Raw genomic sequence first — 17,054 nt, 5'->3', positions numbered from 1 at the left:
CAGAAAAGCGACTCGTTGAAGTCTTTTATTTATTTATTTATTTTTTGCGGAAACTGAGTAAAAATAGACAATAGTGAATGACGTCGTTGTTGAATGTCGTTGTTGCGGGAAAAACTTGAAAACTGAAGAGTGATGTTGCTCACGAAGACGACATCACGCAAATAGACAAATTTGATTGGGCCGTCCTGTTTTTGGACGGAGCCGAATCGCTGTCTATGGCCGCCTGTCCAGACCCGTGTGGCCTGCCAGGCTAGCATGAGAGCTCCCTCTAGTGCAGTGTTTCTTTACACTGGTCCTCGGGGCACACAATGCAGCCTGTTTTCCATGTCTCCCTATTCCAACACATCTGATTCCAATGACAGCTCATCAGCAAGCTCTGGAGAAGCCTGATAACGATTCTCAGCAGCTCTAGTGGTGTGTGAACAAATCACTTCCTGAGTACAGATCAAAACATTTGCATTTAATTAAAAAAAAAAGGTTTAGGTTTAATTATTACATATTTTTTATGTGTAGTACAGTATATACATACTTTATTAATATTATTTTAATGTTTTTTTTTTTTTAGTAATTAAACCTTTGTCTATTTTACGTTGTACTAACTACTGTATTTTAATGTTAGTCTTACTGGTGGTCCATGGTGTGAAAGGTGTGAAAGGAAACTTCAGAAGAATTCCCTCCATCTTATGGTTGAGATCTCAATCGTCTTAATTGCTTTGCTAGAGACGCTAACTTATGTTAAAGGTCTTAACAGACTTTTCCCCCCCAGCATGCTGCAGTGTCGCGATGCTATTTACGCGTGACCGCGTTAGCCCATCAAGTCATCACACCTCCGCCGACCAGAGACCGATTGCACCCCCCCCCCCCAATCCTCAGTCCCCACCTCCCTCTCTGCCCTTTTATTCTTGTGCCTTCTTTTCTCCATCTCAGCAGCAGAGGAGGCGAACTAGAAAAACTTGTCGGCCGCCTAAATGTTCCACTGCTGTTTCAATAGAAATCATGCCATTAAAGCGTCATTAGAAAAAAGGCCCCCAGCCCCGGGAGGATGCGCGTGTAGATGCAATTTTACTTGTGGTCCTTTTTATGCTTGGCTATGAAATATGGATGCCCTGATACTGTTCTATTTTTAACGTCAGCGCTGGATACCGGTGCTGCCAGCATAAGATCACAGTGCGAGAAAGGGATTGGTGGGGGGGGAGACGATGGAGTGAAGGAGGGGGGAGGGCTATGCATAAGTCTTGTTGCCATAGCAACTCTTGGCTTGGGGCTGACAACTAAGTGTCTTTTAAGTACCTTTAAATGTCTCCATAGATCCGCATTGTTACCACCAACTTGCCAAGAATGTCAACATCTTGTTATTTTTGTTTCGTCGCTATGCCGGAAATGCTGGTGGCTGAATGTCCATGTTAAACCATGACAACAAATACAGATTTGTTTATGATGTTCTTGACATTTCAAGGTTAATAAACTAGTTTGTATGCTCAGTTAGCAACATATTTCAAGTTAAGTCAAATTTAGAATCTTCAAAAGATCTTCAAAAGGGCTTTGCAGGCCCACAGTTGACAAATATTAATGATTATTAATTATTTTGGACATTATGCAGTTTTACAATGGCTCTATATTCGCAAAAAATTGTTAATAAATGAGACATTTTTGTCCAGTCAAAATATGTAAAATACAACAAAAATATATATGAATAATATGGAAAAAAAAACAACAGCAAAAGTTGTATCTTCTTACTTACTTGAAAAAAACTCACTTTGACCCGCAAAAGTATTATAAGATATAAGACTCCTTTTTGCTTCCCTTTGTTTTCCAGAAGTAGGATACGCGATGTCAGTTAACACAGATGAGCGTCTGAGGTCCTCCTCGGGGGAGTTTGGAGTACTTTTTAATTAGCAATATTGTGTTGATCGCACTTTTGATTGCGCGCCGCAGCGCCAACAAACACAACACAGGTTACTGTCATCAGCATCAGAGGATAATTGAAATGTGAGGCTGGCATGTCTCTTCACCGACCCTTGCCGGAAAAGGGCTAATTAGGCCTCCACGCACACACATCCACACAAGTAGAGGTACTTTGATCCACACAGATGCCAGCCAGCTGTTGAGATGGCTTTAACAACCAAGCTGCCTAAGAGACGTGCACCCACGTCTTCATTTTGTTTCTCTGACCCGATGGTGGAAAAATTAATTCTGGCGTAAACGTCAAAATGTTTAACCCTCCTGTTATGTCAAACTGAAAAAATATGACAAAAATATGTGTGATGCAGTTATTATTTTTCTCCACTTGGGCTTGCCATGCTCACGTTCTACATTGTAATATTTGGGACTTTGAATGTGTGTGGCTTGAGAAGGCTCAGGGTCAATTTGACTCAGAACAGAAGGGTTGGCCCATGTTAAATTAACAATCCCTAAATATAAAAAATGTCAAAATGTTCAATTAAAAAAAAGAAAGAATGTCATGTGGATTTTAGTGAACTCATCATTAGTAATTGAGTTACCGGGTCAAAAAGACCAATGAACATTATTGAAATTCCTGACAAACCGATAGTCCGAGGGTTCACGATTCCCTTAAAAAAAAAAAAGGTGTCTTTTTACAACTTTTTCTTTTTTCCTGCAGCTCTCCTTTATGCCACCATCTTCGGTAACGTGACCACCATCTTCCAGCAGATGTACGCCAACACAAACCGCTACCACGAGATGCTCAACAGCGTGCGGGACTTCCTCAAGCTCTACCAGGTGCCCAAGGGCTTGAGCGAACGGGTGATGGACTACATTGCGTCCACCTGGTCCATGTCGCGGGGCATCGACACTGAAAAGGTACGCGGCTGTAAAAGTGCCCGCCAAAATAAAAATAAAAATCACAATTCAGAAAGTACCTTGGCTATTCTTGGTAATTATTTTCTTTTTAGAAAAGTGCAACATTTTTAGGAAGCGAAGGTAGACAGGTGTAATTTAATATACAACAGCTTCAATGTTTTCTTTTCATGTGAGTACAACATCAATACTTTTTCTTCTTTTTAGGAAAGAAACACCAGAAACCAGTTTATTTTAATAATACAAAACAGCTTTATTTTTTTGTTTTTGGGAAAGGACAACAGCACTAATTTAGCTTCTTTTTAGGGAAATTAAGCATGTATGAATGTATGTAATGAATATAAATTAATAATCTCACGTCAAATATTTTCTTTTTAGGAAATTACAACATTAATACTTTTTCTTCATTTTAGGAAATTAAAGATACAGACAAATGTAATTAAATGATACATAACAACTTGAATCCTTTCTTTTTAGGGAATGTACAACAACAATATTTTGTATTCTTAGGAAAACAAGGATACAGTAAAATGTAATTTGATAATACATAACAAATCCTTTCAATTTCATAAAGTGCAACAACAATAATTTGATTCCTAATTAGGCAAGTTGGAAAGTATTATTCAATAATGCTTAAATATATTGCTTAAACCTTTAGGAAAAATTAATGATGGAATGTAAAATAGTGCAGCAGCAGCGGCATCGGTTGAACAGTCGGATCTTTCTTATGCTGTTAAATACCCAAAACATGCCATCCACAAGCCAGGTGTAATATGTTACTCACAATCTTTTACAGCGGCAATATTTAAAGCAATTGGTCTGTGATTAAATTTACGCTCTCAAAAAAAAGAGTTTATCTTCACAAGCTTAGCATAAACATTGAAAGCTTCTTGCCAGACACAACAACAGACAAGACATAATGCCGTATTCCAGAAAAATTAGAATTTTCTGACTTGTGACTAAAAAATGTGCATTGGGTGGTTTGTATGGTTTAATGCCACCCAAACGAAACAGACACCATATTTGTGTGCGCCCACAAGGATGCCACGACTAGAGACTCTAAAAATGGCACCTAATCTGTCTGTGACATTCATCTTCAAAGAGATTAGTTTGAAAGGCAGAGCGCCGATTTAACAACGCGCCCGGCAGGTGTTTTCAGTCCTGTCGCGGAATTGAGTGTTGTTGTTGTTGTTATCGGCCGGCAAGATAATCTGCTTTTGTGTGCTGTGAAAATGATACACAATGGATAATATCGTTTTGAAAATCAATATTGTCGCCTAGCTGTAATAATATAGCAAATAATATTTTGCCATTCAGGTGCTGCAGATTTGTCCAAAAGACATGCGGGCCGACATTTGCGTTCATCTCAACCGGAAGGTGTTCAAAGAGCACCCGGCCTTCAGACTGGCCAGCGACGGCTGTTTGCGAGCCCTGGCCATGGAATTCCAGACCATCCACTGCGCACCCGGCGACCTCATCTACCACGCGGGCGAGAGCGTGGACAGCCTGTGCTTTGTGGTGTCGGGGTCACTGGAGGTCATCCAGGATGACGAGGTCGTGGCCATCCTAGGTGAGTTTGGCTTTTTAACTCATTCACTGCCATTGACGTAAAAAATTCAATATTAATACTATTTCTTTTTTTTTAATTGTACATTTAGAACAGATATAAAATTTGAGATTAATCGTGAGTTAACTATTAAAGTCATGCGATTAATTACAATAAAACATTTTAATCGTCTGACGCCCCTAATTTTTAATAATCTTTTCTTTTCTTTTTTTATATTAGGAGCATCAGACGATTAAAATTTTAAATTGTAATTAATCACATAACTTCACTAGTTAACTCACGATTAATCACAAATTTTATATCTGTTCTAAACGTACAATACATTTTTTTTCTAGGTTTTCATACTCTTGTTAACAAAAGTGGAAAAAAATGTGAAACTAAGAAATAGTCCAAATTAATTTTTGACGTTTATCGCCGTCAATGGCAGTGAATGAGTTAAAGTGGACATGTAAATTGAAAATTCACTTTTTCAATTTGGACATTTTCACTTAGGGGTGTACTCACTTTTGTTGCCAGCGATTTAGACATTTGTGGTTGTGTGTTGAGCTGAAAATGTGTCTGTAAGCAAGCTTTTCTGAATTATGCCAGATTGTGATGTCAAAATGAGGCTAATAGCAGTAGTGGTTCATTTACATGACATAGGCTGATTTAAGCGAGGATAAAACCAGAGGCCAGAAAGTGTCATGTAAGTGTAATTGGGTGGCTTGGTGATGAAGTGCTGCTTCCATGAGTGAAAATACAATCTACATACAGTAATTTCTGGTGCACCTGACTATAAGCCGCGCTAGCTAAATTTGGGAATACTACACATATAAGATGCACCTGACTGTAAGCCGCAGGTGTTTTTAATGTTACCGCACTGGGTTCCCGCTACTTTATTTTCCATAATGAGGGTGCAAATTGTCTCACTCTCATTCTGTCTCTCCTGCTGTATTTGGGCTCACTTGGTTTGTTTTGCTCTGCCTGACGCTCTTGCACTTCCTTTATAGTGCGAATGCAAGTGAAAAAAGTAGCGACTTGTAGTCCAGAAATTACTGTATATAGTGATTAGGGCCTCACTTGTATGAAACAGGGCAGCCCCCTCAAAACAGGCAGAGTTCAGTGAGGTGTAGAAAAATAGATGTACAATTCAGCCCGACCGATGGAAACTTTTAACTTGTTAAATAAATGCATAATCGGTCTCCAATTAGGACCAAATCAGAAACTTGAAGAGAACGTGAGGTTCAACCAGTAACAAATGCGCAAACGTTGCTCTGTACTCAGATAAATTGCAAATCTCTCCATTGTGGGACTAAAAAGGTTATCTTATCTTAAAGCCACTGAATCTATTATCTGCAAGAGCACAAGAAGCCATTTAGTTGCATTTCCAGAACTCTGCTCCTTTTTTTTTGTTGCCTACCAATACTTTTTGAAATGTTCCCGACTGCTTTGAAAGGCCAGCAGCTTGTTGTTTTCTGAGTCATAAACTTGCACTTCACACGAGCATACTCAGCACACACGCTTGGCGGCAGGTTTTAAGAAACTTCCTACTTATGTTCTTGATCCTTCAGAGTTGTTCGGATAGCCACTAATTATTCAAATAAAGTAAGGTAGTGGAGTGGCGTGTTTGGAGATGTTCTTGCAAAATGAGCCACATACATGGATCCACACAATTCTTGTGGAACTACAGTATGTCGCTTTGGTGATAAAGAGAAAATGGACCCTTTTACTGCCTTTATGGGGCTCATGTGCACCTTTTTAGGCTTTGTGACGAGACATGCATGAGAGCAATGCTATTATAAGAGGGTGAAAAGTACGCTCTAAGTTTTTATCCTTGGGGTATTGGATGAAAGCATGTCGAAGCCATGTTAGTAAGACCCATAGGAATTGTTTTGAGTTGCGTAGAAAATGCATTATGTTTTATTCCTTTAAATCCCAGTAGTATGTTAGCATCTTACAACGTCATCAATTATTTCACCACTTGATTGATCAACGCAAACCGTCCTGCCGCCGTATGCTTCCAATAAGCCCCCCCGAAGTCTTACTTGAAAAAATCAATACGCTGTCAGGCCAGTACGGCTGACCCCGCGGGCCCAGCCTCCAGTGATAAACAAGTTACTACCGTGGATTAAAATCTCATTAGCCTAATGGTGCTGCAGAACACACACAACACAGAGGATAATGAAGCCCCGCAAGGAGGCGGGCAAGATCTCGTCCCTAGGGGGGATGCAGACCAGACCCGACCTGCCAACCTTATGGGAGGAAAAAAAGACCTACTGTTTGGCTTCTTACTCATGCAGGATGGCACACTCCCTCTGTTGCGATTTGTATTGAGATGGATGAAATGCAGTGGGACAGAATGAGGGTTGAAAGGAGACAGGCAGAGAAAAAAGAACACAAAACAAGAATAGTACAAGAATGGCATATGGCAACAATAACAACAAGTAAGTTAGTGCTAGGAAGGCGACAAGACAGATGTGGCAGGATAGGCCCACCAGACTCATTGCATAGATCAACACAAGACAGCAGCACTCATCGGCAAGATCACACCTTACCTTATACTACAAATACTAAAACTCACCTTATTCGCCCCAATGTTTTTAAAAAGTAAAATTAAAAGTGTCTGAACCTGTTTTTAGTATGTTAACAATTTTATTCACCATGGCAGGTTCTATTGATGGAATGGAATGTGTTATGTAAATAAATATGGACTTATCTCACTGTAAAGTTTGCTGTATATGTATGATATTTTTCTTTCCTTTTGCTCTGTTTCACTTTGCTGTCTGATGCTAGGTCAGCATTGTAAATGGGAATCTGTTCTCAACTGCCTTATCGGGATAAACAAAGGTTAACTAAATAAATATAAAAACAACAGTATTTTATAGCATAGAAAGGGACGCGACAAGTTAGAAATAAGACAGGACAGTATGACAGAACAGGACAGGTGAGGACAGGACAGTATGACACAGGACGGGACATGTGAGGACAGGACAGTATGACATAAAACAGGACAGGTGAGGCCATGACAGGACAGTGGTAGTGATCCAGGCAGTGTGTGTTAGAATTGTCTGCACAAAGCCAAACACTCTTGTAAAGAATCTGAGTACAAATAAGAGGACAGTCGAGGAGCATAATCCTACGGGCTGTGTAAAGCAATTAGACAGTGGCTCCCGCACCGAGAGACTAAATCCCATAAGCGTGTGTCTAGGTAGAGAAAATACCCGGCTTTAGCGTTGTTCTCTTTTTACTACAGGCAAGGGGGACGTCTTCGGGGATGTCTTTTGGAAGGAGGTAACGCTGGCTCAGGCCTGCGCCAACGTCCGCGCCCTAACGTACTGCGACCTCCATGTTATCAAGCGTGACGCCCTGCAGAAGGTGCTCGAGTTCTACACGGCCTTCTCCAATCACTTCTCCCGCAATCTGCTGCTCACTTACAACTTGCGCAAGAGGGTGAGTGACGTCGCCCGTGCCCACAAAAATGCCAGCCGTCCGTAACGAACCCTGCGGGATCGCGAGCCGTCCGTGCAGCCAGACGACTTCAGCCTCGTACAGACAGACAGCGACGGTAAATTGGCTCCATATTTTAAAATCGCTCCCTCCTCCCTATCCTTCAAGTCTGAATTGAACAAGCACAGTTGCGACCAATCATTACCTCATTCATATTAAGGTCACCCTGCCCAAGAGAGAGCCAGGCGGAGATTGAATTGCCAGCCTATGAAGAGGCAATCTCATCTGCGCCACTGAAATAACGCTTGGCCGGCAGCGGGGTAGGGTGGGGGTGTTGGAGGTTTTTTATTTTTTGCGCTATACGTCGACACACCCTGCTGGGAACTCCTGAGGTAGATTGAATAACTGCTCACCGAGGTTGTATTGGTTACTGATGAAATCCTGAGCCCAAGTGAGTTAGTCAAGTGAGACTTGACAAGAAAAATGGTTGAGGTTCACTGCTTTTGGCCCATGTTCAGCATGATGTTGTCACACGAAAAAACCTTCAGCACTGTCAAAATGTTGGAACTTTGCCGCAGCTTTGTTCTTGCAGCCAACTGATCTCAAGAAAAACAAGCTCCTACACGTTGTAAGGAATGGATTAGATTATACAAAAGGGTATTTTTAATACCTTGTATACAGATAGTTGAGTTACTGGCCCTTTACACTTCAGGCTAGTGAGGCTGCTTGCCTCATCACAATCCCCTAGCTCCACCTCCAATTATTATGGTGGCTGCACAGTAGATAGGGATTAGTCTCTTACAGGCATGGGCCAAATACTAACTAGTATGACGCTTTACCATGATATTAAAAAGTCAATGTTTTAATTATCACTAATACTGGCTGTCATCAGCATGGGTGTGGGTACTTCTAAAAAGGGCACAATATGATTGGCTGCTTGCAGAGTTGAGTAAATAATTTGTCTCTTTGAAGTTAATTGCCTCCAATTATTTTTTCTCTCCTTCTTGGCGAGCAGAAAGGGAAGGATTGAGAGGTTACACCCGAAGGAGGAGGGAGGGAGTAAGACCAAAAAGACACTGCAAACAAGGATGCACTTTTGCTGTGATTATGATTATTTTGATTAATGTACATTGTCCTAGAAAATAATTGAATAAAATCTTTCTATCCCAGCTGGCTTCGGGCAGTAGGCGGGGTACACCCTGAACTGGTTGCCAGCCAATCGACGTTTATCATACTATCAGAATCTAATATTGGCCCATGCCCAGTCTCTTATTAGCATGAGAATAGACAGCCCCCTCAAAACAGGCTGATTTCACGTCAACCGTGTTACAGAGACATTCGGGAACTGGTTTTAAGTAAAGCAAGTTGCTGCCTGAAAATAATTTCTAAATAAATATTTATAAAGTATTTCCTAAATAAATATTTATAATAAATTTTCTAAATAAATATTTATAAAATATTTTATTACTAAATATTTACTAAATATTTTCTAACTAAATATGTAGAAAATTCTAACTAAATGTTTATAACATATTTGATTACTAAATATTTAGTAAATATTTTCTAAATAAATATTTATAAAATATTTTATTACTAAATATTTAGTAAATATTTTCTAAATAGGTATGTAAAAAGTATTTTCTAAATAAATATTAAGAAAATATTTTATGATTAAAGGAGAATAAATGCAGACTTCAACATTATGCCAACTTTCCTTGTTTTATGTCTGTACTGAAAATGATTCCAAATCAATAGCGCGCTAAATTCTCTTTTAGATGGTCTTCCGAAAAATCAGCGACGTGAAACGAGAGGAAGAGGAGCGGCAGAGGCGGAAAAACGAGGCCCCTCTCAACTTGCCGCCCGACCACCCGGTGCGAAAACTCTTCCAGCGTTTCCGGCAGCAGCGAGAAGCTCGCACGGCTACGGACAAGCCGAGTGAAGAGAACGACGTGGAGAAGGGACCGGTCTACGTGGAAGTCCCAAAGACCGCCATCATCACCACCACCAACATCGTGACAGTGACAGAAAGCCCGGCGACGCCGTCGTCATCTGCACACTCGCCCCCCAGCTGTGCCCCTTCGGACAAGGTGAAGCTCCAGGTGCCGCCTCCTGCCTCCTTGGTGGGAGGTCGGGCCGCCGAGCCGGGCAAAGTCAAAGGCTGGGGTCGCTTCAAGGAGTCCATAGCCAAGCCGGACAACTGGAAAACTGTGTCCAAATCAGAATCCATGGAGACGCTGCCAGAGCGGACCAAGGGCCACGAGTCGCAGTTGTCCCTGAAGAAGACGGACTCGTGCGACAGCGGCATCACCAAAAGCGACCTGCGCCTTGACAAAGTCAGCGACTTCCGCTTGACGCCGCAGGACCGCAGTCCCGTGCAGCCGCCTGAAACCCGGCGCTCCTTCTACCCCATCCCCGAGCAAACCCTCCAGGCCTCACTTCAAGAACTCAAGCTGGAGCTCAAGGACGACCTGAAGAACCTCAACGTCCGAATGTCGGGCCTGGAGGCGCAGCTGGCCGAAGCCTTGCAGCTCCTGAAAGCCAGGACGCCCACCGCGGGCTCCCCGCAAGCTCTCTTTGACCTTTCCAGACCCGCCTCGCCAGAAGCTGACAAGGAGGACATCTTCTCTTGAACCCTCGAGGGACGTTTTACTGTCAACTCAGCTGCAATCCGGTAACGGTAATGGGCTAGCTGAGGCCGCACTGGCGTGGGGTGGGGCAGGGTCGTCTTTTAAAGACGCGCAGGCCTCCGTCGCAGGAACGCCACGGTCGAGACGCCAAAGGTGGAACCTGGCACGGGTTAACCCGAACAGCCTTTTATCTGTAGATACCAAGCACGGCGCTCAAAACGTTTGAAAGCTTTGAAGTCAAACGGCATGACTCGCTGTACCATTTCTTGCATGTCACAAGTATAAACCTTTTCACCACGGGGTCAACATGTACTCCCGGGTGGCAAAAGCGATGCAAGTATTCTCAAAGTAAACATTTGACCAAGGTAAAGTGATTGTGAAAACAGGGTAAATGGCTTGAATGATGATTTTAGCCTACCGCAGTAGTTTGGATGTGGAGAGTGTCAGTGGAATATGATGTGTGAGGTTAATTGCCTGGAAGGGAGACAGAACGCTGGTCATAATTTACAGTTTGACAGTTAAGTACCGTCAGAAATAGATGTGATGGAAACTCAGAAATGGATCTTCGACATCTATAGCCGTCAATGGCAGTGAATGAGTTACCGTAAAATCCCGTAGATAACACATAACTCCAAAATCAAACTTGTGTTTACAGTAATTAGGTCCTCGATTTGATGGTATCCTTTATTATCGGAGTGAATAATATGAATGAATAAAGATTCAAAACATATCAATAAAGTGTATATGCTTTTAAATCCAGGTTTAAAAAAAATGCTGTTTTCCCATAACTATGATCTTTCAAAGTATATTTGAAATCATGATTTCTAAAATGTTGTTCTTGTACTATACACTCTTTTAGTAATTATTTTTTTTCTTACTTCACTTTTAAAATTATTTAACTGTTTAACTTTTCATTACAGTATGTGAAGCATATTGAGTTACGTTGTGTATAAAGTGTGCTATAAATCAGTGTTTTTTTTATTTGTCATTTTTTTTACAACCCCTAGGTACTGCCTTTATTAAACAACCGTCCGTCTAGTGTAAAAAAAAAAAAAAAAAAAATCCAAATTCAAATCAAGACTCTTACAGTAGACTAGCAGGCTAGCCACTTTGCTAAATTAAGCAAAGAAAGACAATGCAACCAAACATTTTATACATACCCGTGAGAAAATGTCTTCCAGTCAGGAATCATTTTACAATTGGCTACTCCGGACATGCACTTGATTTATCTTGTTTAACAACAGATTACGCACGATTAATTCCAATTATTAAAAACAAGATAAACAAAAAAAAAACAACACTACACTTTTGTCATCGTTTTCCGTTCAGGTTAGCAGCCAATAGCCAATCATTTCTCTGCCACCCGGATGTACCCTGGCGCCAATTGTTTACAAACATTTTGAAAAAAGTACTATAAATATCTGGACAGGTTTGATTAAGCGAGGTTATTTGCGTTATAAGAGGACAGTTGAGAGTTACGCCCTCCCCAGTGATGTACACATTTTATTACGGCGGCGGCGAGGATGGGTATGAATTATATAGTGGTAAGCTTGACGGCGACCAGTGTGATTAACAGTTTGGGGGGAGATGCCAAATGACAAATGGAATGCAGTTATAATAGTGTAGTGGGCGTTTAAATCCCATGTTGGTCATCTCCCACTGAAACACTACAACAACCACATGCATACCTTCACATTGCATGAAAACATGCATCAAAAGTCAGATTTCTATATTATTATATATAATTTTCACTATTAATCTTAGTGCAGGATTCAAATGTTCCAAGTTTGACGGTGGGGGAGGTGCATTTTGTGGGAGGAACATAATAATATTTATATTTTGTGCTACTGGTTTGCATGCAGGCTATATTGTGTAAAAAAAAAAGAAAGAAAAAAAATCTTCCTATGGGATAAATTGCATTATTCCTGAGAATAATACCAAATATGTTTGCAAATGACCTATTGGAATGTTGGACAGGAAGAAATCAGGTTGCCAATCATTTACGATGGGGGATGATGTAAATCATTGGCAGATCATCTCCACACAATGTATTTTTTTTAAATCCCCCAAATATTTACAACTACTATATATGAAAATGCTGATTATTTTTTATGAGGATTTTATCATTAATAATAAAAATGTCCCTGTAACAAATGGTATTTTATTCAGACAGCGACTGTCCACTTAAATAAAAATCATGTCTACAAATAAACTTGTGTGTGCTCTCTTTTAAGTACCAATTAAGATTTTATTTTTATTTAAAGTCTAATAGAAGTGTAAAACAAACCTCAGAGATGGAACTAATGAGAAGAAACATTTTTTGAACGTTTATAACCATTTTCCCTCAATAATGTAAAGCCTGGAGTCAAACACTAATAATGCATATAAGGTTATGTATATAAGTAATATATATTGACATTTACTAGTATTTGTATTCCTAAAACCAATAAATGTTTTTTATTTGCAGGACTGCTGCGGTAACACGGTCCACTCTGCGCTCACTTTTTCCGTGTCAAAGAAGAAGCACCCTTCTTATATTATTCATTATATTCATATAGATAATTTATGTTTTTTACATGACTTGTCTTTTATCAGGAAAGGATACAGCAAAGAGGAAAAACACGCTTTACTTCCTTCTTTTTTTCCATCAAAAATTCAGCTGACTAAAAATAAAGAGCTGGCCTGTCGTCAGAGGCAAACTCATTTGTGGCCACATGAGGAAAATACCCTCAATAAATTGATGAATAAATCATTTAATTTATAATGCAGAAGCACACAAACGAGGAACTCTATTCGCCCTCTCCCAATACTCGTTTTTATAAAAGCTTTTACGTGGCTTGTAACATTAATGCAGGACATAGTACATTTCATCATGCCTATATGAAATAATTTGATTACTTGTGGGTGTAAACTGTGGATTAACGTGCGGCTAATCACATTACGTGCAACCTCTGAATGTCACACGATGACATAAGAACACAACTTGCCAAGTGGCCACGTAACAAAATGGATTGCAGCGACCTTTTTATTCATTCACTTTGTATTGGAAGTTTTTAGCAGAGGTGGCAAAAGTACTCATACTCTGTTAACAGTGCAACGGTTAATCAGTTAATCAAAAACTAATTATCAAATTGGTTGATAAATATTTAGTTTTTGTTTTTGGGAGAATTTGTTTAATTTAATATTGGCCAAAGGAATATAGATAATTATGTAAAAAAAAAAAAAAAAAGACTAGTTAAAGTAAAAAAAAAAAAAAAAAAGTACACACTGAAATACTGAAGTTTACATTCAATTGAGAAAAAAAAAACCGTAAGTTTTTCTGACAAATTTTTTGGGTGAGCTTTGTTTGTTTTTAAATTTTCTGTTTTTCTGCTTTTTTTCCGCTTTAATGCTTTTTTTTCTGTTATAAAAAATACGAAAAACAAGGGGGGAATATTCAGAAAAAGAGGAGGAAAAATTACTTCGAAAAACAGAAAAAAATCAGATAAACGGGGAAAAAATATAAAAAAAACTGAAAAATATTACTCAGAAAAAAATAAGATGATGCTCTGTTTTTCGTAGTATTTTTTTTTTTACCTACATACTTCCAACGTACCTTCAACTATATCACTTACTGGCTCAGTTAAGGTAAGTATACGAACATGTCAATGGATCGGCATGATATGGGGTGTTGATCATTTGCATCGACGTCCCGTGATCACGTAACTGCCCTATGACGGACGGCGGAAGGAAATGATTGTTGAATGGAAGTGGATGTGACCCGGAGCGACTTAGTGACTTAGCGACTGCTATTTTACAAATTAAAAGTCATTATTGCCCATAGAGCTACGGAATCTACTACTTCAACCGAAGTTTGCCTGTGAGTCGAAGTTGCACATTTAGTCAGGATTCATAGAGTGCGATATTTACTTTGGAGATCGCTAGTTTGAAAACAACCCCTTACCTTCTGTTGCCTGCTGTTTTTACCAAGTTAATCAAATCGCCAACTTTGCCGGAATTCACAGCGCATGACCTATATCATTATGTAGTCAAAAAGTCTCTTCTCCTTACACCAGGGCTAATTCAAAAGCTTGTCGCTGGCTGAGTCTCTGGGACGAGATGCTACGCTCAAACCAGGGGACAATATACCTCGTAATGCAAAGGTAAAACTTGTTTATCATGCTAACTGACTTATTTTTAAATAGTCCGTTCTATATTGAAACGCTGTGATAATGTCATGTTACTATGTTTACTAGCATGGAACAAATGACTATCGTAGTGGCAAGCTATGCGGTACTTTCATGAATATGACTCCGGCTCCAGAGTGAAAAACTCCAAGCACAAAGACGAAATCCCCCATTATTAAACAGTCAAATGCACTTAATAGTTTTGAAGAAGGTGCATTTTAAAACTAAGCTGTGTGTTCGTGCAGTTGGAGTAGACGCTAACTATCTGGCTTGTTAATGTGATTTGAAACACGAAATTCGACACTTCTGTTACAATCTCTCTTAGAGTGTACGTTTACTAGTAAAATGTATGAACATTAATCTACTAACCTCGCAAAAAATGATCGCTACAAATCCATGAATACTTTGTGGGCTGCCAGTCCTTTCTGTTGATTTCTGGTATCAATCGACGTTGTTCATCTTCATTAGTAGGTATGTGATAAAAAGCAACATTTGGTTTACTCCTTTGTCTGTCTGTACAACCGATCGCACAGCAAGATATGGCCATTTTATAAGATAATCGATTAGATAAAGAACTTTACACTGTACGAAATTCAATGGTTACAATACAGGCAAGTGGCTCTTTTGCCGTCCGGCGTCCCGGAGGGGGCGTTCTCATGAGGACTGTGACGTCACGTGCAAAAGGTCAATATGCCACGGATGAGGCGGGACTGCCGACTTCCTGGTTGTCACATGGCTTTGCTTCCGTTTCCTGTTTGCTACGTGTGGGCCACGTCCCAATTCTTGCGCTTCCGCCTTTGTGCCCCTCAGTTTTTTCTGTTTTTCTGAGTCATTGTCCACGTTTTTCATATATATATTTTTAGGACAGAAAAAAATAGAGAGCTAGCATGTCTCCACCACCCCACCTGCGCCCACCCCACACTTCTCTTGGACTGTACTGTACTTGCATTTATGCATACTACTGAATGGACTGTCCTAGCCTCGGTGGCTATATTGATTATGTTGTTGACTGATACCTCTACTACCACTTGTTCCAAAATATTCCTCAAAATGCACTGCCTCGAGATGCCTCAAACACTTAACTATTTAGATATTCCCGTAGGCCGTACATTCTGCTACACTGTGCCTGTGTGAACTTGCCAACTGTAACTTACCACTTGTCCTTAAATATGTCAAGAAAATGCACCTTACATATTAACTATTACAATTTTTTTCATACTCCTGTTTTTAACTGCGCATGAGCACTTTACTATTGTCTGTCTTGTTGTTTTAGTCTTGCCGACACCTGGGTATGCAAGAAACGGAATTTCAATTGCTTTGTATGTCTAGTACATATAACGAAATTGACAATAAAGTTTGACTTTGAAACAGAATTTTTTTTTCAGAAAAACAGAACCCCCCCAAGAAAAAAAAACAGCAAGTTTTTTTCAAGTGAATGCAATATGCTTCAGTACTGAAATGTACTTAAAAATGAAAATGAATGTTTTGTAAAAATTTAAATGAATGTTTTGTAAATTTGACACACTAAAAAGTGTTAATGACCCTGCCAAATTTGAAAAATCAACAAGCATATGAAATGAGACTCCAAAAGTAAAAAAGTAATCATATTTGTACTTTGTTACGCCTCTGCTTGAGCTGGCCACTGACACAAAATGAACGACAAGATACATGATGACTGCAGTCTGTGTGAGCGCAGTGTGACTCCAAAATGTAACTCTGCAGCTTTTCATTCTCCCCGACGATCTCCTTACCGGAGATAAAGCTCACACTTTGCTGCTCCTTTTAAGAGGATTGGACGCTGATCCCGCTCAGTGTCGCAGACGCGATCATCCTCGACGGCGCGCATCACACTAATGGAAACTTAAAGGAAGCGCTCGTCCCTTTGGATTACAACAAAGCTTTTTTTGACCAGCTACTGACAGCAACTAAATTTCATTTTGTTACCTTGTCGAGTTGAAGTACAGATGACAAAGATGGCAAAAATGTGCAACCCCTTTCTCATGGCAAATCATGGAGATGACCACATTTTCCCCACATACGTTATAGTTTCCGCTGCAAAAACGAGATGAGATCAACATCGACATACTCAAAAAAGGTGTTTTATTATTATGAGTTGTCTGTACAGTCATAGTTGATGATTATGTGCGACATCCGTGGCAACCAATCATGGAGGTAGATCATTTCCACAATGAAAAAACATGACAATAGCTAAACGGCTGCCCATTTGAGTTTGATTTTGGCTGGAAATTTTGGCTTCCCTCAACTAGCCTCCCAAAAGTAATTAGCGTGCGCATTCCGGAGGATAAATGCCGTCCATTAAAAAGTGCCCGGCGGCCACCCGGCTGAAACTCTTCAGTAATACATCTCGTGATATTAGTGTCAGCCAATTACATGTGGAGGGGCAATAACGATGCTCATTATGACAGTGCTGCCGTCGCCACAGACCGGCAG

General features: G+C 40.1%; 1 protein-coding gene across 4 annotated transcripts in view; it reads left to right on the top strand.

Annotated features, from left to right (window-relative positions):
• Positions 1-12,649, top strand: part of kcnh1a (potassium voltage-gated channel, subfamily H (eag-related), member 1a) — a 39,251-nt gene extending 26,602 nt beyond the window's left edge. For all 4 annotated transcript variants that reach the window (XM_077582455.1, XM_077582454.1, XM_077582453.1 and 1 more), the window contains 4 exons: positions 2,621-2,820; positions 4,135-4,387; positions 7,617-7,813; positions 9,586-12,649. In XM_077582455.1, coding sequence (XP_077438581.1) covers positions 2,621-2,820; positions 4,135-4,387; positions 7,617-7,813; positions 9,586-10,440 — 1,505 coding nt within the window. In that variant the 3' untranslated portion in view covers positions 10,441-12,649. The remainder of the gene's footprint in view (positions 1-2,620; positions 2,821-4,134; positions 4,388-7,616; positions 7,814-9,585) is intronic.
• The last annotated feature ends 4,405 nt before the right edge of the window (positions 12,650-17,054 follow it).

This window comes from Vanacampus margaritifer, chromosome 12 (assembly GCF_051991255.1).
Source record: "Vanacampus margaritifer isolate UIUO_Vmar chromosome 12, RoL_Vmar_1.0, whole genome shotgun sequence".
NCBI lineage: Eukaryota > Metazoa > Chordata > Actinopteri > Syngnathiformes > Syngnathidae > Vanacampus > Vanacampus margaritifer.
The sequence above is the reverse complement of the archived record's forward strand: the minus strand, read 5'-3'. Positions and strand labels throughout refer to the sequence as shown.